The sequence below is a fragment of the Notamacropus eugenii genome, chromosome 3, assembly GCF_028372415.1.
Source record: "Notamacropus eugenii isolate mMacEug1 chromosome 3, mMacEug1.pri_v2, whole genome shotgun sequence".
Lineage (NCBI taxonomy): Eukaryota > Metazoa > Chordata > Mammalia > Diprotodontia > Macropodidae > Notamacropus > Notamacropus eugenii.
This window is the reverse complement of record NC_092874.1, coordinates 277,108,479-277,135,987: the sequence shown is the minus strand read 5'-3', so window position 1 is coordinate 277,135,987 and position 27,509 is coordinate 277,108,479. Positions and strand designations below refer to the sequence as shown.

The 27,509-nt window shown below is 40.0% G+C and overlaps 1 protein-coding gene across 4 annotated transcripts in view; it reads left to right on the top strand.

Moving 5' to 3' along the window:
* The window catches only part of TMCC3 (transmembrane and coiled-coil domain family 3), a 172,707-nt gene that overhangs the window by 105,107 nt on the left and 40,091 nt on the right, over positions 1 to 27,509 (top strand). Inside the window, exon 1 of one of the 4 annotated variants that reach the window (XM_072655598.1) lies at positions 6,120 to 7,336. The exons of the other annotated variants lie outside the window; for them this stretch is intronic. Coding sequence (XP_072511699.1) covers positions 7,304 to 7,336 — 33 coding nt within the window. The 5' untranslated portion in view covers positions 6,120 to 7,303. Of the gene's footprint in view, positions 1 to 6,119; positions 7,337 to 27,509 lie in introns of those variants that run through there. 4 annotated transcript variants of the gene reach the window in all.

The following is a 27,509-nucleotide window of genomic DNA, read 5'->3' as shown; positions in this document are numbered from 1 at the left end:
GCTTGCAAAGATTATAAGACACCTTGTAGAAGAATGCCTGAAAATATTCTCCTTCTTAGCATTTAAAATATTAGCCTCTTTTTAAAAAAAATAAACATTCTCACCCTGAAAAGATTTGGTTTTGAAACTTTTACTTTGGGCTCAAAGGAAAGACTTGGCTATCTAGTTATTTAGTCATCTAGTTGTGTCAGACAACTTTGTGACTCCATTTGGGGTTTTCTTGGCAAAGAGACTGAAGGAGTTTGCCTTTTCTTTTTTCAGCTCACTTGAGGAAACAGAGGCAGACAGGGTTAAGTGACTTGGCCAGGGTCACACAGCTAGGAAGTGTCTGAGATCAGATTTGGACTCAGGTCTTCTTGACTCTACACCAGAGCTGTATCCACTAAGCCACCTAGCTATCCATCTATTCTTATTTGTTTCTTTATCTTTAGATGTTAAACCACTCCAGTATCTGTGCCAAGAAAACCCTAAATGGAGTCATAGAGTCATGAAGAGTCAGACATGATGGATCAACAACAAAAAATATAGATAGGGCATTTACTATACACCAGACACTGTAGATTCCCCAGCCCTGGTGTAGGGGGAGAGGTCTTGTGTTAATTTTCAGTGACTGTTCTATTCCATGCTGAGCTATTTAAAAAATACCTTCAAAGAGAAGGGAAGGAGAAATACCAATCATGTTTGCAGAGGAAGAAGCAGATAGTAAAACCTACTTCCCCTCTACAAAGAAGTGGAGACTATGGATACTGAATGCTGCATGCATAGCCACCCCGATGCTTGGTTGTTTTTACAGTGATTGGGTTTTGTTGTTAAGATTTACAAGGGAGGGACCCAAAGAAGGTTGCAGGCCACACAATACATAAAAAGGCCTCTAATATAAGAACCAAAGGCATTAATAGCACTTGTTTTTTTAAAACACAAAGAATGACAAGGGATCATCTCGGGTCACTCAAGACTGTGTTTTAGATTGGTTGATAAGTCATAGTAACAAGCTAAAATCTCTGTTTCATGGCAACCAAGGGATGTAGTTTCATTGGAGAAGAAGAGTCTAGACTTCCATGACAGATAAAAATCAGAGAGTAGGAGACATCTGACCAGATGAGGTTTAATTACATTCCCTTAGCTTTATACAGCTTGGGATGTAAGAAATAAACCAATGCTGGGGAGGATTTAACTGGGGGGGGAGGGTCTTCTCTGTTTGCAAGGTAGTAAAGAATTTGGCACTTTGTTGGGGAGTGGATTTCAGCTGGTAAATAGTACTAATATGTAGGTAGGCCAATTAATGCTAATTGTAACTTGACTGAACTCTCCCTGATTTCAGGCAATTGGATTCGATTTTACAGAGGGTCTTTTGGGTTTTGAATTTTATTGATATATTTGATTTTTATGTCATTTATTAGAAAAGACCCCAGTTCAGCAAAATTCATCAGCACTAAAAAAGTCTATCATTCAGTGTTCCATACCCATAGTCCTACACTTCTGCCAAAAAAGTGGGGGCAGGTACCTTCTTACATTACTTTTTTGGACCCAGTATGGTCAGCAAACATAATTTCATAGCATTTCCTGATGAAATCTTGTGAAAATAGTTTTCTGTCTTCTGTCTTTATATATTACCCATACTTCCCAAAATATTGTCTTTTTACCTTTCCAATTAGGAGCTGTTATGGGTGGTACAGTAGATGGAGTGCTGGGCCTGGAGTCAGGAAGACTTATCTTTGTAGGGGCCTCAGACACTTGCTAGTTGTGTGACCCTGGGCAAGTTACTTAACCCTGTTGGCCTGAGTTTCCTTATTTATAAAATGAGCTAGAGAAGGAAATGGCAAACCACTCCATTATCTCTGCCAAGAAAACCCCCAAATGGTAAAGAACTGTGCAGGACTGAAAAGTCTGAACAATAGCAAATGACATAAGAAAGAAATTTTAAAAATTCTACAAAACTAACCAGCATATCACCACTAAATGCATTGTTCTTACCAAGGAGTTGTCTCTTTTTGGGAGGACCAAGCTTGGTCATCCTAATTTCACAGTGTTCCCTAATAAATTTTTATAGCTGGCCTTGTTTACATGTTCGTAGTTCTTGTGCTGACCATCCCCACCTCCCTAGTGTTTGAAGTGCAAAGGGCAGGCCCTATGGGCTTGAACTTGTCTTCTGAGCTTTCCCATTTCACCTGCCATAAACGAAAAATAGCCCCATTCTGTCTAGGTACAGAACGCCTTCTTTGTTTTCAGTTTCATCTCTGTTAGGCAGCAAAAGGAAAATGGAAGAACTGACCTGCTCGTGTCTTGACTCATTGGTGGCCAATGGATTGCTTCCTTTGAATGAAATACAAGTTCAGACAGAGAATGGGATTTTCAGTCTTTGTGAGTCATATCGCTCTGGCCTCATTTACACCCTCTTTTCAGTGAAACTACAACAGATACTAGACTGCTCTCAGTAGAAATGAAAGGCACCAGAAGAGGAATTGTTTCCTTTCCCCACCTCCCTGGCCAGACCTGACACCCTCCCTCTCCCAGACCAGCACATCACATGAAAAGCTGTCATCAGTCTTGGCAAACCATTGGATGAAGCAATGGGGAGGCTTCTTCACCTCAATAAAGTAAAGAGACTAAGACCTGGGACATTGGAGTTTGGGTCTAAGCTGTGTCACTGACTAGTTGTGTGAGAAGCCATAGGAGCCAGCTGTTTCACTTCTCTCCTATTGGTTGTTGACTTCCAAACCTCCCCATGACTGCTGGAATAGAATACAGATTCCTTGGTTTTTGTCTTTAAAGACCTTCCCAATATGGCTCCAATCCAAAGGAGTCTGGCTTGCTCCCATCCACACATTTTTTAAAACATTTAACTTAAGTAAGATTATGCTGTTTTGGAGGGGTGGGGCGGTGGTTTCCTTTGAGGATCTGGTACTGTTGCCCTGATTACATCCAGTCTTAAACTAGCTGCTACTTCTTAGGAGGAGGAAGCCAGAAGACTCTGTTTTGTATTGTTTCTGGGGGGACTTGAAAGGGCAAATAACCAAAACACTCCCTTAATGAGGCAGAGTCTCATTCCCCTTGTCCTCTTATCTGTTGTCTTCCTGGACTTCTGGAGAGTATTCTTGAGCTAGGAGGAGGTTTAATATGGCTCTACCTGGAATGGCTTTACCAAAGCTTGCCAGGACAGAGCCAATTGGAGTAGATACTTTCTGGAGATCCCGTGCAGATTGAGCTGGTACACCCTACAGATCCTAGGGCTATGGAACCCACTGACCACTTTAAAAAGAAACTTTTTGTCAGTAAATTCACTTCCCTTAACTGGGTAAAAGCCTTACCAATTCGCATGAATAAAGATGGGATTTAAAATCACACCAGAAACTTTAGAGATCTTTAGTCTAGGCGTTCTTACTAGCTGTGTGATGATGGGCAAGTTGCTTATCTATGCTCAGCCTCAGTTTCCCTCATTTGTAAAATGCGCGTAATAATAATAGCACCTCCCTCTCTCCCGGGTTTGTTGTGAGGATCAAATGAGATCATATTTGTAAACTGCTCAGCACAAGGTTGGGCACACAGTAGGTGCTTAGTAGACGGTTAATCTTCCTCTTTCCATGAGGTAGTGGAATTCAAGGACAGTATTTAATAGTCCCTGCTCTCAAGAGGTTTACGTTCAACTCATTAAGAATGAGTCGAGGGCATTTCTATGGGAGAATCTCTCTCTGTGTGTTGTTTACTTAGGCTCACAGCTTTCCAATGAAAGTTATTTATGGCGGGCATCTATGCCAGGTGGTTTCAGCTATGATGTAATTGCTATTGCTGTTTTGCCCTCTAATTATAGGAAACCCTTGACTAACTCCCTCCTTATTAAAAGAGAGATTAACACATGATGGTGAGAGGTTCTAAAGAACCTTATTAGCACCCAGCTAATTGAGGCTTTTCTCCCTGATGGGAAGCAAAATTGAACTAGCATTGAAAAAAGGAAGAGTTTGGGAGAGAGTGCCTTCCAAAGCCTTTGGTGTTGGGGAACTTGGGATTTGTCCAGGAATGGTGGGTAGTGGATCCCAAAATCCTGTGGGAGAATCAAAATTCTCTTGAATCACAGAGTCCTCACTTTACGTTATGCTGTTGTAAGACCTCTCCAATCATCTGGAACTCACAGCCTCCCAAGGCAGCCTGTTCTCCTTAGTTAACACTTGGGAAGTTTGTCCTGACATTAAAAACTAGGCTGATCTCTTTGCAGCTTCTCTCTCCTACGTGTTTCTGGTTCTGGCTTTGGGCATCAAACAGAATGAGTCTAATTTTTTTTCTCTGTGAAGATTGCTACCTTCTCTGTTTCCTTCACTTGAGCCTTATATGTCATGGACTCATGGTCCTTCAGCATCCTAGTCTGTCTTTATTAGCTTTCCACATGATCCATGTCCCTCCTAAAGTGGGGCATCCAGAACTCCAGACGTGGTCCAACCAGTGCTGAGGCACCAGCCCTTTGATATCCCATGAGTTTTTGTTTGAGGCTTTTCTATCACCTTGTGGCCCATTGACCCCAAAGTCTGCTAACGTCCGTAGATGAGCTTTTTCGACCAGCTACTATCTAAGAGGACTCAGCTTGGAGCCAGGAAGACCTTGGCTCTAAATCCTGTTTTAGATATTCACTAACTGCATAATGCTGGACAAATTACTTAATCCTCTCTCGGCCTCGGTTTCTTAATCTGTAAAATGAAGAGGCTGGATTTAATGGTCTTTCTGTTCCATTCCAACTCTAAATCTATCATCCTAAATTGATTTTTTTGGACCCACTTAGAAGACTTTTCAGATATGCATATTAAATTTTCTATTTGTTTCAGTCTGACATCCCTTTGGAAAGAGTATAATGTTTTCCTCTGTACTTTGTAATGGAGATATTTTCCACTAAAAACAGGAGGAGAGAGGCAGTTGTTAATGTGTTTTAATTTTTAACTTTTTAAAGCACAGACTGGTTCTTACCTCAAGTGTAAACTGCCCAGTATTATGTTACAACATTCTAAAACTCTTCATCAGCAGAGAATGGTAGCTGAACTGCATCGGTGGAGAGAGGTTACTCACTTCCTCTTGTCCTTTTTCACTCACATCCAACTCTTTGTGACCCCATTTGGGGTTTTCTTGGCAAAGATACTAGAGTGGTTTGCCATTTCCTTCTCTAGCTCATTTTACAGATGAAAAAACTGAGGCAAGCAGGGTTAAATGACTTGCCCAGGGTCATAGAGCCAGTCAGTGCCTGTGGCCACATTTCCTGACTCCAGGCCTGGCACTATCCACTGTACCACCTCACTGCCTACTTGGTGGCTTATCCTGTAAATTAACAGCAAAATAGAAAGAATATCCAATTTCCAGTGATTAAAATATTTCAGATCAAAGAGACAGCCATAAAATTATAACAGTCATGAAACTCTGATGCCAAAATGAGAATCTATCTGAGCAAATTTCATTTAGGGATATTCTGTGTTCAGATAGGGTGCTGGTCCTGGAGTCAAAGAGACCCAGGTTCAAATCTTGCCTCAAACACTTGCTAGCTTTTGTTACCCTTAGCATGTCTCTGACTGCCTCCGTTTCCTCAACTATAAAATAGGGATAATAATAGTACCCTACCTCCCAGGATAAAATGAGATATTTTCAAAGGATAAAATATTTGTAAATACTATGAAAGGCAGCAGGTGGGTGGTGCAGTGGAAAGAGCTTCCAGCCTGCAGTTAGGAAGACCTGAGTTCAAAGCTGTCCTCAGACACTTGCAAGCTGTGGGACCCTGGGCAAATTGCTTAACCCTGTTTGCCTCAGTTTCCTTATTTATAAAATGAGCTAGAGAAGGAAATGGCAAACCACTCCATTATCTCTGCCAAGAAAATCCCAAAAAGTGATCATACAGAGTCAGACACAACTGAAAATGACTAAGCAACAACACAAATATAAAAATGTGTCTTTATTGAGAAAAATATAATTCTATCTGTGTAAATATTACCATATAAAATTATATTTTAAAAATATTTGTAACATTTATAAAGCACTTTGCAAACCTTAAAGTACCGTATGGACACTAGATGTTATTAGTATGGTTGTTGAAATACTTGTGCCTTTGTGCAATCTGGTTTTTTTTTTTTAATCTCTTTCATAAAATGCTTTAATTTTTTAAAAAACTATTTAATTTAAATTTTTATCTTAAATTTTAAATTAAATTAAATTTTAAAAATTAGCTAAAATGACTGAGATGGGAATTGTGAAGACAGTAGGAAGATCCCTTACTTTCTAGGGATTTAACCTTCTGTTCAAGGTATGATCTGCTTGGTGGCATTTATGACCAGACATTTCTTCAAAACATTTTCTGCGATGGTAAATCCCATCCAAAGAAGATGTTGAACCAATGACCTCTGAGATTTCTTCCACCTCTGAATCCAGAAGGACTATCTCTGGTCCTTTTCTGCTATACTTTACACTTCATATCATCATGATTTATTGGTGTCTTTACTGCAACCCTGTATGGTGAGCCCTGCACGTATCATCATCTTGATTTTTTAGGTTAGAAGGGTATTTTCCACTTGGCTATATACTAGTTACTAATACTAGTTAATGATTGTACTAGCTATTAGTTACTAAATTTAACATTGATCTAGGCATGGAGGTCAAGAGCTATTTGTTTGATTCAAAAACCACAAAATGAAGGCACGTGAGCTGTTGGTGAGAGGGGCAGAGAAGTCAAGAGAGGGATTCATTCACTGGTGATGGAGCTAGTTTAGTGACCTGTACTTACAGAGTGTCCCATATAATAGCTGCTGATGAAGGAAGGAATGAATGAATCGTGGAGCCTGGAGTAGAAACCTTCAGACTCCCACTTGAGCCAATATTTGTTCCAAGGTTTCAGAAGACTAAACAAGGAAAGGTTTTCCTTTCCCTTTCTAGTCTCTGCTTTGACCTTTGTCCAAGATACTTATCTGAGCTTGGGTTTCCTTTTGTGGACCATGGTCAGTGGTGGTCTGGCATTCTTTGGGTTTCTGCTCTAATCTCCTTTCGCTTTTCTGCAGGGAAATCATGCCATCTCGACTTGGGACCAGCAAATCTCATCTACAATCTGGCCTTTTGTTCCCCCCATCTACTTTCAGTGCACAGGGCTGCTGTTCTTTCAGACAAATAGCAATACACTGAGATAAAGTTCTCAGAGTCTCTCAAGTGTGGAGTGAGTCACACCACAGGCCCTGCTAGGCTAGATTGCCTTCTTTCCCTGCAGACTCATTCACCTGCTTTTCATTGGAAAGAGAGGAGAGCTGGTTGCCTGAGCATAGGATTAGGAGTCCAATTTTGAGTTCCTGGCATGGATCTGCCCCTAATGGATGCCTCAGCAGGGGTAAGTCACTGCAACCCTCTCTGTCTGCCTCAGTCAGAGTGCCTGAGTAGGTCTGAGGTTCATGAGGCAGAGTGCTTTGAGCAGCTTAAACATATAATCTGTTTTTGAGATTTGATTCTCCAAATCAAGTAGAACTGATGGTCTTAGACCCAAGAAAGCTGTCTTTGACCTTGCAGTATGGACCTTGCGTGAGTCATTTCTCCTCTGGAGGTCCTAATTTCCTCATCTATGAAATGAGGAGGGTTAACTAGATGACCACTAAGGTCCCTTTCTTGCTCTAAATCTTGGATCTAATGTTTACTAAACAGCAGTTTTTTACCCCAGGAAATATGTCATTTTTTGTGTCCAACTCAATCCTTCACCAAATCCTTGGTGAATGTCTGGACATTTTTTGCGGGGTGTGGGGTGTGGTTTTAGGACATTGCCAAACTTGGTTTGGGTTATTATAAAGTAGAAATCTGGAGGCTATAACCTTCAGCCAAGATTTGTAAGAATGTCAACCTCTTGAGGGTAGGGGCTCTTTTGTATTGGGTGTCTCTGTGCCTGGCACATAGCCAGCCAGCACTTAATAGAAATGCTTGTTGCATTCAAATAGCCTGTTCTCATTGACAATTTTAAGCTCAATGCTAGTGAGAAGAAAACCTTATTCATTGCCTAGAAACCTAGAAAGACATCCTAGCTTTCACACAGGCTAAGAGAAGGTGCCTTTGTTCTTTGTTCATGTGTTATTCCAAATGGATTTAACTTTTCATTGGATCCTAGATGGAGGTAGGGCTAGAAAGGAGTTCAGAGGCCAGCTGGTCCAACCCTCTCTTCTCAATGACTTAGATCAGTGGTTCTTATAGGATGATTTGGGGATCTCTTGAAGGCCCCCAAGACCAGAGGTCCATGAGGTCAAAATTATTTTTATAAGAATACTAAGATATTTTGTATAATTACTGTCACGTTGCTTGCCTTATCAATGGGTGGGGCTGAGACGGAAAGGTGGGAGAAAATTTGGAACTTAAAAATTTTTAAAAAGTGAATGTTAATAACAAATTTAAAAACATTTGAATTTCTAATATGGAGTCATTGGCTAAGAGGACTCAACTTGGAGTCTGGAAGATGTTGACTTCAAGTTCTATTTTAGACAATATGATAATAAAATATCAAGAGTTATAGAATCTCTATGGTTAAACCTCACTCTTTTTTAGGAGTATAAAGGGGTCCTGAGACCAAAATTTTGAGAACCTCTAAAAAAGCAAATTTCCTGGGCAACGAAAGGTCTGTGTTCTAGTTGCATTTGGAACATCAGGTTTATATATTTACAGCCAGGTGGCACAGTGGATAGAGCTCTGGGTCTGGAGTCAGGAAGACTCATCTTCCTGAGTTCAAATTTGGCTTCAGGCACTTATTAGCTGTATGACCCTGGGCAAGTCATGTCACCCTATTTGTCTCAATTTCCTTATCTGTAAAATGAGCTGGAGATGAAAATGGCAAAGCACTCCAGTTTTTGTGCCAGGAAAACCTTAAACTGGGATGCAGAGTTGGACACAACTGAAAATGACCCCACAACAGCAACATATATTTAAAAAGAATTTTCTTACATTGCTGTTACTTCCTGATGATTTAGCTGAATAAACCCTCCAAATTCTGCACCTGCCCTCCACCACCTTCCTTTCACCAAGAGGAAGCTAGTATTTTATTTTGTCAAAGATTCATCCAAGAATCTCGCCACCAGAACTCTGGGATAGCTATTCCTAGCTGTAAGAAATCACAAATAGATATTTTCTGAGAAGAAAAATGTATGGAGCCTTGAGCCACCCAAACAGAGAGCAACCATGACTCATCTTTACCTGTGAGCGATATCGAGCCAGTTGGCCTTCCCCTGCTGTTATCATTTTTTTAAAAAATGCCCACTGCCCGCTAAATCTGTTTCTTAGAGTTTGAACATGGCTGTAAAAACACCTGCAAGGTCATTGTTGCAACAGAAGACTGAGCTTGCTCTTATAGGTTTTTCTTTTGGTACAAATGGAAATAGTCCGGTAATCAAAGATCAGGAATACTATGGGTTTCTGGAAGAACAGAGGCCTCTCTCTCTCCATTTATAGATTCAAACCTTTGACCCTGAGCTTGAAGTTTGAACTTTCTACTTGTTTCTTAAGAGGAAGAAGGAAAGGGAGTTTATCAGTCCAGCTCTAATTCTGTCATTGTGTATACAGTCTGTTAGCTTTCCCTCTCTGTTTTCCCAACTTTTTCTCCTCCTATTCCTACCCTTTTCCTCTTTCTCCTTTCTTCCTGTCTTTCTCCCTCTTCTCCATTTTTCTCTCTCTCTTCCCTATCATCCTCTCTTTCTTTCCTTCCCCTTGCCTCTTTGCTCTCTCCTTTTCTCCTTTCCAGCTCTGTCATCATCTCCCTTCCACCTCTCTCTTCCCCTTTTCTCTTTTCTCTCCCCTTCTCTCTCCTCCTTTTTCCTCTCCTTTCCATCCCTCTCCTATCTCCTCTTCTCCCTTTCCTCCGCTCTCACTTTTCCAATCTTTAAAGCATTCTGTAGATAGCAATTGTTATTATACAAGTCAATATTGATTCAAATCCATGTGTGGCCTTCTGAAACCTAAATATGGATCTTGGTAAAATCTTAGTGGGTTACACTTTTCCCAGAAGCTGGATAGTTAAAGTTTCCTTTCCTTTCTACCCTGGTTCTAGCCTGTCATTCTTTTGACAGGCCTATGGCATTAAGCCCTTTCATCTTGCCAAGTTGGCTTCTGGCCCTGCCTAGCCCCCACAGATGAGGATGACAAAGCTCATTCTTTCACTCTGTTAAAAAAAAATTCCCATGTCTATTTTTCTTCCACCCAGGAGGTAAACAGGGTTGGGATGATACATGAGAAGCCTTGAAGCATGAGTGGTATTAACTCAGAGTTATGATCCATGGAAAACAGGTGTTCCAAACAGAAATGATATCCTGGGGCTTGGGTCTGCAGCATCAGACTGTTTTCTTGAAAGGGCGGGGAAAGAACATGAGTAGACACCCGTTTCCGTTGTCAAATTCACTTAGGTGATTTTTGTCAGCTTGTCACAAGACTGGGTTTTTTATTGGTGCATGGAAACTGGATACAAAGGACCCTTTGCTCCAGCAGGGAATTCCCATTCCAAACATAGTCTCAATAAAGGGACAAGCTAATTGGACTTAAGGATATGGTAAGTGCTTAAGCACCTAGATTTTTCCTTTTGCTTTTTTGCTCTATGGAGCAAATAGGAGAGTTTTTTGTTGGGTTTTTGTTGGGGTTTTTTTTTAAAGCTTGCTCATGGAATCCCAGATTTGTGTCTTTCAGCACCATGTTATTTCAAGGATGTGGCTAATGCTTCTCAGAGATTTAGCATGGGGGTTGTCATTCAGGCCATTACACGAAGAAATCATTTTCTCTGCCACACTCAGAGAAAGTACATAATGAGTCTCACAAAATAGGACAAGAGGCAAATTACAATCCTTGTAGCACATTTAAAAATGAATTTTTGTTGATGTCTTTTGCTTGGAAATCACCTGCATTTCCAAATGTATTCTTCGCCATTCCTTAAAGCAAAGAATGAACAAAGAGGGAGGGGAAGAGTAACCAGCAGATCCAAAAAAACAATCTGATATTATCTGCAATGTTCCACATCCATAGTTCCCCACCTCTGCAAAAAAAGCACAGTAGCAGGAGGACCTAAGGTACAAAAATCAGAATTCTTTCCAGTGAACTTCAAGAAGTACAGAAAGTACAGAAGAAGCCAAAGCCTTCCCATCAGCTAACCCTTTCTGTTGTCTACCTAACTACCTCCTGCCGCCATCTTATTGAGCCACTGTTGTTTTTACTAACTGTTGCTGTTGGCTCCTTCCGTCATCAGTGACTTAAATCAGAGCTCATTGGTGGTCAGTGACTCACCTTTCTCTTATGAGACAAAACTCACAAAATCCACAATTCTATTAGTTTTGAAACCAACAACCCTTATTTAAGTGCTCCATGATTTTCTTGTTTCGTAGCGTCCAATTACTTGATCTATTGTAAGTATTCACCTCTCACACTCTAACATGTTACATGTAAATAAGCTAAGGGACCATAATACCCTGGTAACCTCAAGTCATTTTTCTCTTCTCTACTTGATTCTCCCTATTGTCTAATCATATTTTATGTGAAAACTGTTTTTTCCATACTTGAATTTTAACAGTATTTCATAGAGAAAAGTTATTTTTCTCTCATTCACATATGAAAGGGAACAGTACCTTACATTTATTGCTAGTTGATTTTATCCTTTTTCTATACATAACAGTTCATTTTCTGAGTATTTACACATCCAACAAAATTATAAACTTGTGTTTATACCAGGGTCCTAAAGACAATTCAAGAATAGGAAAAGAATTAACAATGGATAATTTTAAAAACAAAGCATGATACAGATGCAGAAGGCTTTGACCAAGAACAAGATGCATTTATACTAAAATCAAACCAAATCTATAAAGCATAGATATAATAGAATTTTTTTAATACAACAAAAGAAGTATCTAAAATCCAGTCAGAATTACATTCAAAGGGGGAAAACATTACAAGTTTCTCAATAAATGTAGGAATAAACAAAAGTTGTACTCTTTTCCCATTGTTATTTGTCATACCAGGGTTTATTAGTGTTTCCAGTTTTTAAGTACTCTGATTTTTAAGTAAGTACTTGTGATTGGAAAGGTGATTCTTTGTCCTTAAAGGGACTTATATTCTATTGGAGGAAATAACATGTATATACTTGAGCGAATGCAAAATATACACTATAAGTGCAAAATAAATTTAGTGGGGGGGCTCATAGCAACTGAGGGGATCAAAAAGGCTTCTCTAAAAGGTAGGTGGCAGTACTTGAGCTCTGAAGGATTCTAAAAAACAGAAGGGAAGAGGGAACATATACCAGGCCTGTGGCACAGTCTGATCAAAGGTGCAGAGACTGATATGTTGCATACAGGGATCACTTAGTAGGCCACTTTGGCTGGAATGTGGACTATGTGAACTGGAGTACTGAGTAGTTTAATAAGACTGGAAAGGTAGTTGGAGCCAGTTTGTGATGGGCTTTACATACCAAACAAAGGGTTTAATCCTAAAGGCAAAAGGACCCACTGGAATTTTTTGTGCAAGAGAGTGGCATGGACAGATGTGTTGTAGGAATGTCCCTTTGGGATCTGTGTGGAGGATGAATTGGAGACGGGAGGGACGTGATGCAGAAGTATCAGTTAGGAGGTCATTGCAATCTGAGGCAGAGGTGACGAGGGCCTGAACTAGAGTGGTTGTAATATAAGTGAAGAGAAGGAGATGGCTATGAGAGATTGAACAGGTAGCATCAGTTGGTCTTGGCAATTGATTGGATATCCAAAGAGTCATGAGTGGATACTGACTCCAAAGTAGGAAACTGGATGACTAGAATGGTGGTGCCTTCAGTGGGGAAATGGAAACAAGTTTGGTTTTGTGTGTGTTGAGCTTGAGATGACTATATTACATCCAATTCAGAATATCCAATAAATGCTTGGTAAGAAAGAACTGCAGCTCAGGAGAAAGGCTAGAGCTGGATATATAGATCTGAGAGTAGTATACAGAGAGACAATTGAACCCATGGGGGCTGATGAGCATCTATAGAGAGAAGGCTGCATGGTAGCATGGCAAGGGCATTGACTCTGGAGTTGATCTAATTTCACATTCCTCTTTTGATATTACCTTTGGCAGGGCATTTAATCTCCAGGGGTCTCAGTTTTCTCATCTGTAATAATCAAATGAATTAACATATGCAAATTTTGCAAACCTTAAAGGGCTATAAAAGTAACAGCTATCCTAGCTCCCTTACAAAGAAGGTCCTTGAGGTTTCTTTGGAGGTGTGCCCACAGCCAGGGGATAGGACGTAGATAATGAACCTCCAAAGGACAGTAAAAATGGGTGGCCAAAGAGGAGGAGAATTAAGAGAGCAGTGTAATGAAAACCCAGCAGATAGAGTATCCAAGAAGGATGTTCTGAGGGTGATCAACACTGTTAAATGCTATAGACTTCAAGAAAGGGGACTATCAGATTTGGCATTTAAGAAATCATTGGTAACTTTAATGGTGGTATTTTATTTTTTAATTCACAAAAATCTATTTTTTTCTCTCCTAGGGAGTGGGAGGGAAGGAGACAAAGTCTTTTTGAAAACTGTGGTCAAGTAAAGCAAATTCTCATGTTGAACATATTTTTTAAAAATAGACCACTGGTAACTTTGTAGAAAGCAATTCCAGTAGAGTGATGGGACTTGAATTTATTGTTGGATCTAGACTGTGGATACACTGTACTCAGAGCCATCTCAGCCTGATGTGGGAGCAACAAGGGCTTGGTACTCTACTGGTATAGTCTTCAAGACCCCTAGTCCATCACTGGACAGATAATCAAAGAAGGGTCACTACTGTATAATGGTGAGGCACTGGAGGAGGAGTATTAAACCCAGAGTGGATTTCTTAAGGCATCCTCATCATAAGAACAAAAAACATGTTTTCATCCAACCCCATTTATCAGAACATTAGATCCAGTGAACTCCATTCCCAGTCCTCTGCCCTGAGTCATAATCACAGTCCACCCTGGAGTGGAGCAACATATATTGAAAACACTGAAAAGCGTTTACATGGGAAACCATAGCAAAGCAGAGTAATTGTTAAAAATGATTAACATTTTCATAATTGAGTTCTGAGAGAAGGATGGTGATATCTTGAATCTCAAGTGTCTTAAACATTGTTAACAGGGGGTTTTATGGGCAAACATATAAAGGCACCGTTTTCTCATTTTGAGTGCTTAGCGAGGTGCCTGGCACATAGTAGGCATTTTAACAAATGCTTATTCATCTGAAGTAAGTAAAATCCCATTGCTCTGAGCTCCATGGGACATCTAAATATTTTCATTTTGGTGTCATTTGTTAAAATAAACGCAATACGGGAAATCATTTTCCCAGGTCAGCAGGGGTTGGAGGATGAAATAGCTCCTTTGGAGTGAAATTAGTAAGTGAAAAGAAATGCAATAAACACAGTGGGAGGAGGAAAGAAATGCTGTCTACATTATTTTCACCCTCTCGCCTATTGCCTTTGCAACATGTTGGGCTGAGGGGGTAATTTTCACCGTAGACTGAGTTCAGAGTTGGGAGTTAGGTAAAGGAGTGTTGGGATAAGGTCTGTTGGATAAAATGATTGTCTTGTGGATAAATAAGACTATAGATTTAGCACAGGAAAGGTCCTTAAAAGTCTCCTAGTCTAATCTAATTTTACTGGTGAGGAAACTGAGGCTTAGTGGCAGCCAAGCTCACACAACTAGCAAATGACAGAACAGAATTTAAACCCAGGGCTTTTGTCAGTCAGTCGATAAGCACTGTTTAATCCATTACTATGTGCTAAGCACTATTCTAAGCACTGAGTATACAAAGAATGGCAAAAAAACCCCAAAACCAGCCCTGGCCCTCAGGGAGCTCATGTTCTATTCTAAACAATATACACAGAAGACAGACAGACAGACACACACACACATACTCACACACCGTATATTAGAGGGAACCTCCAGAGGGAAAGCAGGGGGCAAGAGAACAGGAAGAGGAGTAAGAAGATTGCTAGATTTGGAGAGGCCTTGAGTTTGAATCCTGGTACTAGCTGTGTGCCCCTGGGCATCTTACCTCTCTGAGCTCTTGAGGGAGACAGGGCATAGGAGAAATCCAGGTTCAGAGAAAATACACATTCATCAATGTCAGAATACAGGACATGCAATGTTAAATTTGTTCAAGCAATGAGATGCTCTTACTCAAAATCTGAACTTGGGGGTGCTTCTTCTCCCACCCCTCACAGCCGTGTTTTTCTGGACAACCTTCCCCTATGGATTCCTTTGGCCGATGCCAATTATTTCCTGTATGAGAGGGAAAACTGGCTGAACCATCGTGGATAGAGAGGGAAGGTACTATGGCCATGGGCATATTTAGAGCAGAAGTCATGGAGATCATAAATTTAGAGCCAGAAGAAATCTTGGAATCCATCTAGATTTGTTTTACAGATGAGGAAACGGAGTCCTGGAGAGGTGAAATGTATTACCTCCCGGAGGAGGTGTGGTCTTGCACTAGACCTTAAAGATGCATAGGACTCAGTTAATGGGATGGGGAAGGGGAGAGGATGGCACCAGCACCTCTAGTGGGTTCCCCAGAAAGGGATAGGGCTCGATTGGTAAGAGTCAGCCTGGAGTCCATCCATCTATATTGTGCTGGAAAGGCTTACTGAGGAACAAGACAGGCCCATGAGTAAACTTCTTAACATGAACTTTACATATATATACATATACATACATTTTTATATATATAATATTTTTATATGTGTGTATATGTGTATGTACACGCATATGTATTTATACACATGTATAAAGGTTATGTATAACCTTTGTTATATATATACTTATATATAAAACATTTATATATGACATATAAATATAACTTATAATGTAAATATGTATGTTTATATTTATATACTTACATAAAGGTTATATATAACCTACGTACAACCTATGGGTTATACACACATGTTATATATAACCTATATGTGTCTAATATATACTTTTTTAATAGAGAGGACATGGAGGGCATCAAAGATGACTCCAAGGACAATAAACTGGTATCCAGTAACAGGTGAAAAATGTTAAACAGGATCTCTCCCCCTGCTCATACCATCATCTTAACACGAAAGTACGGCTAGAAGCAGTAGTGGGCGAGAGTCATTTTTACATTGGTTGAAAATAAATGGCGGGACCTTAATTCTCCCATTCACTTTTAGTCTTTATCAAATTCTGCCTGTCATTTCCGATCTATTTAAGACTGAAGACGATTCTGTCACAGGATATTTTCCTTAATAAAATAAACACACATACCACCACTGATTACATATGATGGAGATGCTTAGTTAAATCAGTCACGCAGTGTGAAGGGTATACTTGTTGATTATTGACTGAGTATTTATCCAAGAGGAAAAGCTTTCAGCCAGGTGTTTTTGTAGGAGATGGCAATGGGGTATTTACAGACACGGGACTCATGAGGGCTTTATTTATCAGAGCCACGTAAGTCACATGGATCAATAAAGGGGCGATTCATTTTTTTTTCAGTCTAAAATAGAATAGTTGATGGTATTTCAGTTCAGAGATATGGATGTTGCGTTATTAGATGCTGAAAGCAAGTTTCCTGATATTCCCCATGATACACTTGGAAGAATCTTGACCAGATGGGAATCTGCCATTTTGAAAAGCTGGTTAAAGCAAGGCAGGTGGATTGAAAAGAATTTATAAAGTGTACCCGATCAGGTGTTCCTGTGCTTATTAGCACACAGCTTGGTCCATATCGAGGGTTTAATAAATGATTGCTGATTCACTGGTTGGCAGATCCAGAATCCTATTAAATGGTGAGCCACACTTTTGGTCTGTTACTAGTTTCATGAGATTTTCTACATCAGTTTCTTCATCTCCAGGGATTCCCCCCTCCCCATTTTCTTCTCCTAAAAAGTTAAAATTAATAGGGGAATTCTATCCAAATTACAATGTGAACTTGGCATCATAGATTTTCATTTCGGAGGCAAGAGAATCCCACAGATGAGCATTTTACATATACCTTGCTGATCACTTTTAGCTCTGTCTGTTAGAATTCCCACCTGGTTTCAGTTGGCTTTAAGGCACTTCCCCCACCTCCCCATTCCCCTTAAAGGGAGAGAGTGGCTGACAGTTGTATCCCCATTCCTTCCCTACCCCAGACTTCACTGGTTCTCTTATCTCTTCTCACACTGCCTTCCATACCACAACTTCAGTTTGCAGCTCCTGTGTTTAGAGTAGATTAGAAGTAGAGGAAAAGGGAGGGTTACTGCATTTATAGCATGGGGAACATATAATAATCTTCTCATGACTATTGCTGTCTCTACAATTTCAGATGGGCAGTTAGGTGGCCCAGTGAATAGTGTGCCAGGTCTGGAGTCAGGAAGACCTGAATTCAAATTTGACCTCAGACACTCACTGTGTGACCCTGGGCACATCACTTAGCCCTGTTTGCCTCAGTTTCCTCATCTGTAAAGTGAGCTGGAGAAGGGAATGACAAACCACTCTAGTCTCTTTACCAAGAAAACCCCAAATGGGGTTGCAAAGAATCAAACAAGACTGAAAAATGACTGAAAGCATTTGCTGACATGGCTAATGTGGAAATTGGTTTTTCTGGACCATATAGTTATGTATTGAGGGATTTGGGAGGTTTTTTAAAAAATTTGCTTAATGATAATTGAAAAGACAGATTAATTTTTAAAACTTGTTACTTTAAAAAGGGATATTACCCTTTATCATCCATGACCAGATTTTCGACATTTTCTGCAGTATTTCACATGGTTTTATGTTTAATATACTGTGCCAAGCATATTCTAAACTAAATACAAATACTCTTTTTAGACTGTCTTGTCTTTTTAGCATTCTTCTTGGAAATTGTTTCTGTTATATTTGATTGTTAATCCTTTAAATCAGGCAACCAAATTAAAAGATTTTTCTATTCATTCAAAGAAAACCTGTTCTACTGTGCAGCAAACAGGATAAACAGCAGTGATTCGTGCACCATCTTTTAATCACTTTGCACTGGCTATTTCATTATTTACATTACTGAGTTCATTCAAGCACTAATTCCTTTTGGAAAGAAACAATCTGTCTCTGTCTCTCTGTCTGTCTATCTGTCTGTCTCTGTCTCCATTGCAGATGTGGTGGGCTATGGTTCTGGTATAGGGCATATATTAACAGGTGCAGGTTTCCTGAATTGTTTTTTTTTCTCTTTTTCTTTTCTAGCCTCTATCAAAGGCTAACTAGATAAAGGAGAAGGGATATCTTTAGAAAGGATTGTAATGTAAAAACAAAAGATATCAGTTTAAAAAAATTGAAATAAATATTTTATTTAGAATACCAACTGGGGACATCATGCAGCTGATAGTATAGCTGGGGTCCAATTAGTGTGAATAAGAAATCTTCTGATGTGAAATTAAAAAAAAGACTATGCATTTAAATTTTGATGCATTGATCAACTTGAAAGGCGCTAGAGGCATGTGAGTTGTTAAAAATCTGTCCTCCTTTACGAAGGCCAATTGAACAGTTGACCCACTGTTGATGATGGTGAACATTTGTGTGAAGGGTCTATGAGATAGGGTTTTTTTCCAGTTATTTTATTTTTTTCATAATTGCAGATAAAGACAATTTCAAACTTTCAATAAAAAACAAATTTGAGTTCCAAATTCTCTCCCTCCTTCCTCCCCACTCCCTGCCCTGAGATGGAATTGTACAAAACATTTCTGTATTAGTCATGTTGTGAAAGAAGAGAGAGATCTAGATAAATAAACAAACAAATAAATAAGGTGAAAAATACTCTGCTTCATTTTGCATTCAGACTCCACCAGTTCTTCCTCTGGAGGTAGATAGCATTTTTCACCGTAATTCCTTTAGAATTGCCTTGGATCACTGTATTGCTGAGAAGAGCTAAGTCTTTCACAGTTGACCATTATACTGTTTGGTTTTATTTTAAATAAAACAAGAATTAAGACAAACAACCAACCACCAATGCCTAATTCTTTCAGTGATGGACTAGTAAACATTGCTGTCAGTTCCAATATAAAATGCCATGAATTCTAATTTTTCTTACCCCAACTAGAAAAGAGAGAGCTTGGGGCCTACTGTTGACAACAGACCCCTCCCTTCAGACAGAGAACTATGGGGGGGACAAAAAAGACCCCTTTGTTTCCTTCTCCATCGATGGGTTAGGCTGCACAGGGAGAAAATATGTGTCTAAATACAGGCACTTCACTCTTGAGTGAGGCATGTTAAAAGAATTTCTGAGTCTATTTTTCTACATGTAACACTTTCCTAACATGGAATCATTTGGGGGGCGGCAAGATGGCAAGAGATGAGGGTAGGAAGCCCAGTGTTTTGACTGTGAGCTCTAAGCAAAATTGTTGTTCATCCTTCATTCACTAAGAGGTCCAATGATATAGGGACAGTACTATGGAACGTCAAGACACAGGACCCAAGTTCAAGTGTGAACTCTTCCATTTACTGAGTGCATGACATTGGACAGCTCTGAAACTATGAGCCCATGCGTTTATTGAAGTATTTCCCCTCTTTCTGTCCCATCTCATCACACCCCTGAAGGTGGTCAGACTTTCCCAACTTCAATCAGTAAGTAGCACGCAGCTATAAAACTAAGAATGGGGGCAGAACTTCCGACCCTTATGTATAACCTTGGGCAGTGACACTGGCAGCCAGCATGGATCATGGTGCTTTCAGGCTTGCAGAGCCCTTTGCAAGTCTCATTATATCCTGGGAGGTAGGTGCCATTTTACAAATGAGGAAACTGAAGCAAAGCAAGGTTAAATGAATTTCCCAAGGTCACATAGGTAGTATGTATGTAAGTATAGATTTGAGCTCAGGTCTTCCTGACTCAAGGCCACATAGCTGCCTCATCACTTGACCATTGTGAACCTCAGTTTCCTTATCTGTAAAATGAAGGGATGGTGTCTGAGATCCCTTCAAGCTCTATCATATCTCACTTATGAGTCTGTCTTCACTACTAAGCACAGGAGCCACTAATTCCAATGAACCTTCATCTGATCTCTCTCCCACCTCCTCCTTCCCCCACCAGCTGAGCACAATCCTTCCTCAGATTTATTGGAGCCCTTTAGATGTCTCCTTTGCTACCTGTTCTCATCACATACTAACTTACGCATTTTCTATGTACTCATTGTATCCCCTTGTAGAAGGTAAACTATTTGAGGACAGGGACTGTTTGATTTTTTTTCTTTATTTCCTCAGATCTTCCTTAAATTTCCCAGCACGTAGTAGACTTAATATTTGATGAATGAATGAATTTCAGTGTTGGTGTTCCCATCAAGTGGCGCATAGTAGGGCCTGTTAGTCAGTTTTTGTGCAACATAATTGAATTGCTGTTTGTTTTGTTTCTTGTTCTGGAGAGAAGCAGTGACATCGCAGGGTGATGTTTTGACTTGCCTGTGAATTAGATTTAAGTGAGGCAGAGATGCACAAAGTTGTCCGCCTCTCTGGCATTAATAAAACATGCTTTGCTAGGAGCAGTCCTTGGGGAAGAAAACTTCTAGAATGCATATTTATGTTGGCATTTTTGGATACAATCCATAATCGTGAGTGCTTCACAGGACCTGAGGTAGCCCTTTTAAAACCTGCATGAAAGATTTCCCCTAGGATTTCAGATTTTATGTTTAACATTGGTTCTTCAAATAAAAGACACAGCCCTGAATCTTATCGCTGGCTGCTGTGGTTTTAATGACACTGGCTTAGAAGGATTTTGGAGGGGAAGCTACTGACCCGCTAGCAAGGAAGGACTAAGACCCTTATTTATCTCCAGCCTCGGCACCAACATATTCGCCAAAACAGCATTCCTTTAATTTTTCTAAGAGTAATTCGTAACCTTTAAAGCAACATTATTTTTGCCAGTTGTTTTGATACCATAGCTGTTCTTCTTCGTCCCTCCCCTGCCTGCTGCAATCTTCCCTGAAACAAAGGAAAATAATCATGGAAAGTTCTTTGTGTGGCCTTTGACGGTCTCATCTGCTTCAACTATCACCTTAATGCTGATATTTTCCAGATCTCTACATCCAGCCTCAGTTTCCCTCTTGAGCTAGAGGCTCACATTTCCAACATCATGCTGGAAGTTCCATCCAAATGCCCAGGCTTCAGACACTTCAACAACAGTTTTAAAAAATCATATTCATTACCCCTGCTCAAACCTAGCCTTTCCTCCCACCTTCCCTTTTCCTATTCGTGGTAGGTACCACCATTGTCCTCACCATCTCCAGTCACCTAGACTTAGAAACCTTGGTATCACAGTTGATTCTTTCCTCATTCATAACCTCTCTCTCCAGCTTTCCTTTCCACCATCTCTTGGATTTTCCTACTTCTATGACCACCAATCCAGGTGAGACCTTCCTCACCTCTCACCTGCACTGTTAGAACCACATCCCACTGTTTCCGTCTGTCGTTCCATTTGTCTGTGAGCCAACCTTCACTCAGCTGTAAAAACAGTCTTCCTGACACACAGATTTGACTAACTGTGGAACTCCTGATCTAAAACCTTCTGTAACTTCTCCTTATCACCATAAAATGCAGGGATTTAACCCTCCCTCCCCCAAACCTGGCTTCAGCCATAGATCCCTCATCTTCACACATTTCTTGTGATCCAACCAAACTGATGAATTTACCCTTCTCATCTGACAGTCTCTGACTGCCTTGACTTCTCTTACGCCATCACCCAGACTTGGATTTTCCCACCAAGGTGTCAAAGGAAGCATTAATGAGAAGGCTAAGCCTTGAAGGGAAAAGCAGATTTCAACATGTGAATGAGTGGGGCAGATCTTAGGAAAAAGATGAGGAGGTGTGAAAGTAGGGAAGACTTCTGGGGTCATTCTGAAAGTAGTTTTAGCTTGTATGGTCTTTGAAAAGGCACGTCATATTTACCCTTAGGATATAAGATCCCTGTTGGCAGCCCTTTGAAAGTGCACATCATATTTACCCTTAGGATATAAGATCCCTGTTGGCAGCCCTTTGAAAGTGCACATCATATTTACCCTTAGGATATAAGATCCCTGTTGGCAGCCCTTTGAAAGTGCACATCATATTTACCCTTAGGATATAAGATCCCTGTTGGCAGCCCTTTGTTACCGAAGGTAAATGATAATACCGCAAGGGTATTTGGGTAAACTTCTTGAGCGCAGGGGATTTGGGGGTCTTTTGTCTTGTCATTCTCAGTGCCTAGTACAGGGCCCGATAATTAGTAAATGCTTGTTAATTGAGTTTTTTCTCCAAAAATAAATTTATTTTTAACATTCTTTTAAAACAGTTTTGAGTTTCTCATTCTCTCCCTCCCTCTAGCTCCTCCCCCACCCATTGAGAGAGCAGATGCTGGTTAATTGATAACAGATGACGACATTCTCTCTAGTTCTGTGTTTACTAGGTCATGGGTGGTGTTTTATCTACAGGCACTGAGGATTTCATGTCTGAAAAGTAATGACAGTTTATTCTTTGGTCAGGCCAAGAAAGATCAGTGTTCAGGTTAAACTATTTTAAGAAATGCTTAATCAACAAACCCTGTTTCACTTTCTCTTCTCTAAGATTATTTAAAAAAAACAACTTAACTCTGAATGTTTGTGTGTGAGAGAGAGAGATAGTGATTTGCCCTTTAAAAAGTTATTTTCATTTGTTTTTGTTTTTCTGAAGCTTTTTTTTCTCGTTTTCACAACATAATTGCCTGATTAACCGCCTTGTAACATTGAACCTTGTCTTGTACCAAAGAAAAATGATTGAGCAAAACCAGCTATGGCTGAGACCACAACAAACTGGGTAGACCATAATCTGTATCCGTAGTCCCCCACCTGTCTCCCACAAGGAGGCATGAATGTGTTCCATCTCCCACCTCTGAGGATTTTCACTAGCTATCCCCTGTGTCTGGAATTCTCTCCTTCCTCACCTCTGCCTCCTGACTTCCTCCTAGTCTTAGCTAATGTCCCACTTCTACAAGAAGCCTTTTCTGTTTCCCCTTAATGGGAGTTCCTCTGAGACTTCTCTCCAATTTATCTTGTTTGCATGTTGTCTTTCCCCATTAGACTCTGCACTCCAGAGGGCACGGATTGTTTTTTAAATCTCTTTGTATACCTAGTGCTTAACACAATACGTTGTACATAGTAGGTCTTAATACATGCGTGTTGACTGATTAGCTCATCTCCAAGACCTACACTGAGCATTACGTTTAATCCTAATTGAGCCACCTTTTAGCCCAGTGATCCTTTTCTAAAGAGAAACTTAAAAAAAAGTTTTGATGTGGTGGAGAAGAAATACTTCTCAACAGAATTAGTACAATTTTCATAGCATCATGGAGTTAGAAGAGATCTTAAGAGACCATCCATCTTAACCCTTTTCATTTATACATGAGGAACAGGAGACCCAGAGACCTTCAGTAATTTTTCCAAAGTCACCCAGGTATTAGATGACAAGCTAGGATTTGAACTTTGGACTTCAAATCCAATAATCTTGGCACTGCACCTTGCCCTCCCCCCCTAATTTTGATAGGGCTGATGATGATGACCTTGAGAGTACATGAAAGGAGGATGCTTCATCCTGAAGCCTGTCTTTTCCAATGGAGCCCATGATAGCTGAAGTAGGTTGCCTTTTGAATCATGCCAAATATCTTGGGAGTTGAGCTAGTTCCTTCCCTGACTTCAGCTGCATTTGCTTTGAACTGGGAATGAGTCCAAATAGAATTGCCCACTGGCCCAGTGGGAGAGTCTAAAGGAGGAGGGGTTGAGATAGTCTGGGCTTCCACAGACAACTGTTATATGAGCCTGACCTCCATTTCTCTGGAGTGGGTTGTCAAGTGCTCAGAATGTGATGAGCTGCCGGTTTACCGGAACCATGTCAATCTAGCTAACGAATAATATCCTCCTAAGTCATCGTGGAGTCCTGAATAGAGAACTAACCTCACAGCTGGCTGACCTACCCAGGGTTACCCAGAACAGCATGTCAGAGGTAGGACTTTGGCTTTATGTCTTCCTGTCCTCTCTCCACCCTACCATACTGTGCCTCTGCAGAATTCAAATCCTTTTCAGGTACCATTATTAATCCCATTTTACAGATGGGGAAACTGAAGCAGAAGCTATATGTCTTTGCTTTTTTTTTATGATTTGAATGAAATAAAATAAAGGGAATTAGAAAAGGTGAAAAGAAAGAAAGAAAACAAATCCTTGCTCCATAGGATAACCCTTCAGAAACTTGAAGGCATTTGTTGTTGTCTGCTTGACTTCTTTGGCATAATCCCCCCCCTCTTTTTTTCTCTCCCCCCTTCTCCCCTCCAGTTTTCCCTCAAAATGAAATCAACTCAGACTTCAGTTGACTTGTTTCAGGAATTTTAGTGTTCTGTATACAAAATAATACAGAACACTAAGGGCAACTAGATAGTGCAGTGGATAAAGTGCCAGATCTGGAGTCAGGAAAACCTGAATTCAAATCCAGCCTCAGACACTTACTAGCTGTATGGCCTTTGATAAGTCACTTCGCCCTTTTTGCCTCAGTTTCCTCATTTGCAAAATGAGCTATCAGAGGAAATGGCAAACCAAGAAACCTCCAAAGAGGTTAAAAGTCAGACATGACTAAACAGCAATACATAGGACATCACTCTTTGATCCAATGGTCATAAAAACAGGACTGCCCTTTTAATTTTGTCATATTTGTAGATAAAACAAAGTAATGAGATTTTCAGTGATGTCTGTCTCCCATTTACCAAAAATCCATAAACTAGGTTGATGTTGCCTCTTATTTCAGTATTAAATTCTGAACTCCATGATAATATGCTGATTCTAAAAAAAGAAAACAAATCCTAAAAAAATGAATATTTGCTTAATACACTGAAGCTAAGATCAGACAATTGTTGGCAACATGATTCATTTTTTGAAAATAATGATTAATATCTTTTCAGGTTTTGAATCTATTATAACTGTCATCCAAATTTTCTCCCAGCTGCCTTTCTTTGAAGAAATATTAGGGAATGAAACTGACATTATTTAGTCAAGATAAACCCTTAAGTTTCCCATCCTCTTTGGAAGAGGTAGGCTAGTTAATTGCCTTAATACTTTAAATATTGAAGCACTTAAAAAAAATAACACTCCTTTTCATGGGAGTCTTTCCTAGTATATATCATGTCCTTGTCTACCTTAGCAAGCAATTATTGTTGTCATGTCTGAGTCTTCATAACCCCACTGGAGTTTTCTTGGCAAAGATACTGGAGTGATTTGCCATTTCCTTCTCCAGCTCATTTGACAGATGAGGAAACTGAGACAAACAGTGTTAAGGGACTTGACCAGCCAGAAAGTTTCTCAGGCAAGATTTGAACTCAGGTCTACCAGACTCTGGGTCTGGTGCTCTATCCACTGACCACCTGGCTGCCCCTTAGTAAGCAATAAAGAACTTATGTTTAAACTCTCTTGATGATCAGGGTCACCATTATGAGTGTGATCCTACAATGCTGTTCTATTATGCCCTCAATTACATACTACTTATATATAGCTCTTGGCTAGAGTTGTATTTTTTCCCCTCTCTTCCCTCACAAGAATCCTAGTTGTTGACTGTGGCTTACTGACCTATCCCACTTTGCCTTCTTGTGTCTTCCCACCATCTTGGATCCTCCTTTATTTTATTCTTCTGCTTCTCCCTTTTATTTAATTGTTGCTAAGTTGGATTTTTGTTATTTCACTATGTATGCATACACTGCCTGTTGAGAGCTTTCCATTTGTCTGATCAATTGATTGACCAGTCATGTTGAGTATTCATTCTTGGTTATTCATGGTAAGCTGTCTTAGCTTATCTGCTTGGGGAAGAGGCAACTAAGTGGTAAAGTGCATAGAGCATGAGGTCAGGAGTCAAAAAGACCTGAGTTCAAATTTGATTTCAGATGTTTCCTAGTTGTGTCACCCAGGGAAAAGCACTTGACCTCTGTCTTCCTCAGTTTGCTCCACTGTAAAATGGGGATAAAAATAATACCTCCTAGGGTCATTATGAGGATCAAATAAGATAATATTTGGCACATTATAGACAGTTCATAAATATTGCTTGTTCCTTTTGAATTGTTCCTAATGCTTAAGGATGTGTAATTAATATTCTTAGGGTTCTGATGATTTGCAAGTGAATTGGATTGAAGTGAGGCAGACCTGCTGAGAGTCATCAGCCTTACTCTCTCCTCCAGAGTCATTGGAAGTGTAGTGTCAAGACATAAAGTCAAGTCAACTGGTGATGGCCCAGCAGTAAGGACCTCAGTCCTTGTCCCTAGTCTGATCTGTGCTGTATCCAAGAAAAAGTTTCTTTCCAAAGATGAAGTACTCTGTGTTGTGAATTTCAGGTCCATCTCTTGGATAGCACCATGCATATAATCGGTGATCTTTGGATTGAATTGGAGGACTTGATTAAATAATGAATGTTTTTTGGGTCACTCTAACATTTGGTTTTTAAGTACTCTCCCCACCCCCACCCCGCAGTGTACTCTATCTGTACTCTCTCATATTATGAGATTCTTGTCTGTGTATATCCATTTATGGGAACTATCCAATATGCTAGAGTCATGTAGAATGTAAGCACATTGAAGGCAGTAGTTGTCAAACTACAAAGCAAGCACAATGTGATTATAGTGAGGATGGGAGATACATTTATTTTCTCTGCTGTTCTTCTGAGCCAAGCTTGATTATTGTAATTACACTGTGTTTAGTTTGGTTTTTGTTGCGTTCTTTTTTAAAAAATTAATTGATATCTCCCCTACTGTGATCTTTCTGGAGAGCCATCTCTAATAAAAAAGGAAAAGAGGAAGAATGAATGAACTTGGGTTCATTGAATCATGTTTAGAATTGGGACCTTAGATGTCATCTTGTTCAACCCTCTCATTCTACAGATGGGGAAACTGAGGCCCAGAGAGGTTAAACAACTTGTCTAAGGTCACACCACCATTAAGTAGCAAAGGTATGGTTTGAGCCATAGGATTTAGAGGAACTTCTTGTTGGTGGTGGGGGTGGTGGTCCTTCATTCTCAAAGTGGACCAATGACATCATGAGGGTGATGTCTTGACTTGGAAGTGAATTGGATTTAATTGTATTTAAGTGAGGCAGAATTATACGAAGTCAGCAGCCTCGTTCTCTCCTTCAGAGTCATTGGAAGTTGAGTGGCAAGACATAAGACAAGACAATGGATGATGGCCAGCAATAAGAATCAAAGAGAAGGTCCTGAAGAGGTTAAGTATTTTCCCAGGGTCACACAGTAGTAAATAGCAGATCTGAGAGTCTAACCCTGTTTTCCTAACTCCATCACTTTTTATATTTTCATTCTACCTCAATGCCTCAAACTCTTTTTTTAAAAAAAAATAATGTTTTATTTTTTCCCCAGTTACACAAAAAGACCCTTAAACACTTTTTCAAGGGACTGTGGACAGTGTTGTTATCATCCTCTATGGTACTCAGCAAATGAACTTGTACTCTAAATCAGTGTTGCGTATTTGACAAGGAGACCAAAGGGTTGAAGCCATCTCTAGGTTCATTTGACCTCTCCAGATTGACAGTTTTGTTAAACTTGTCTGAGAAATC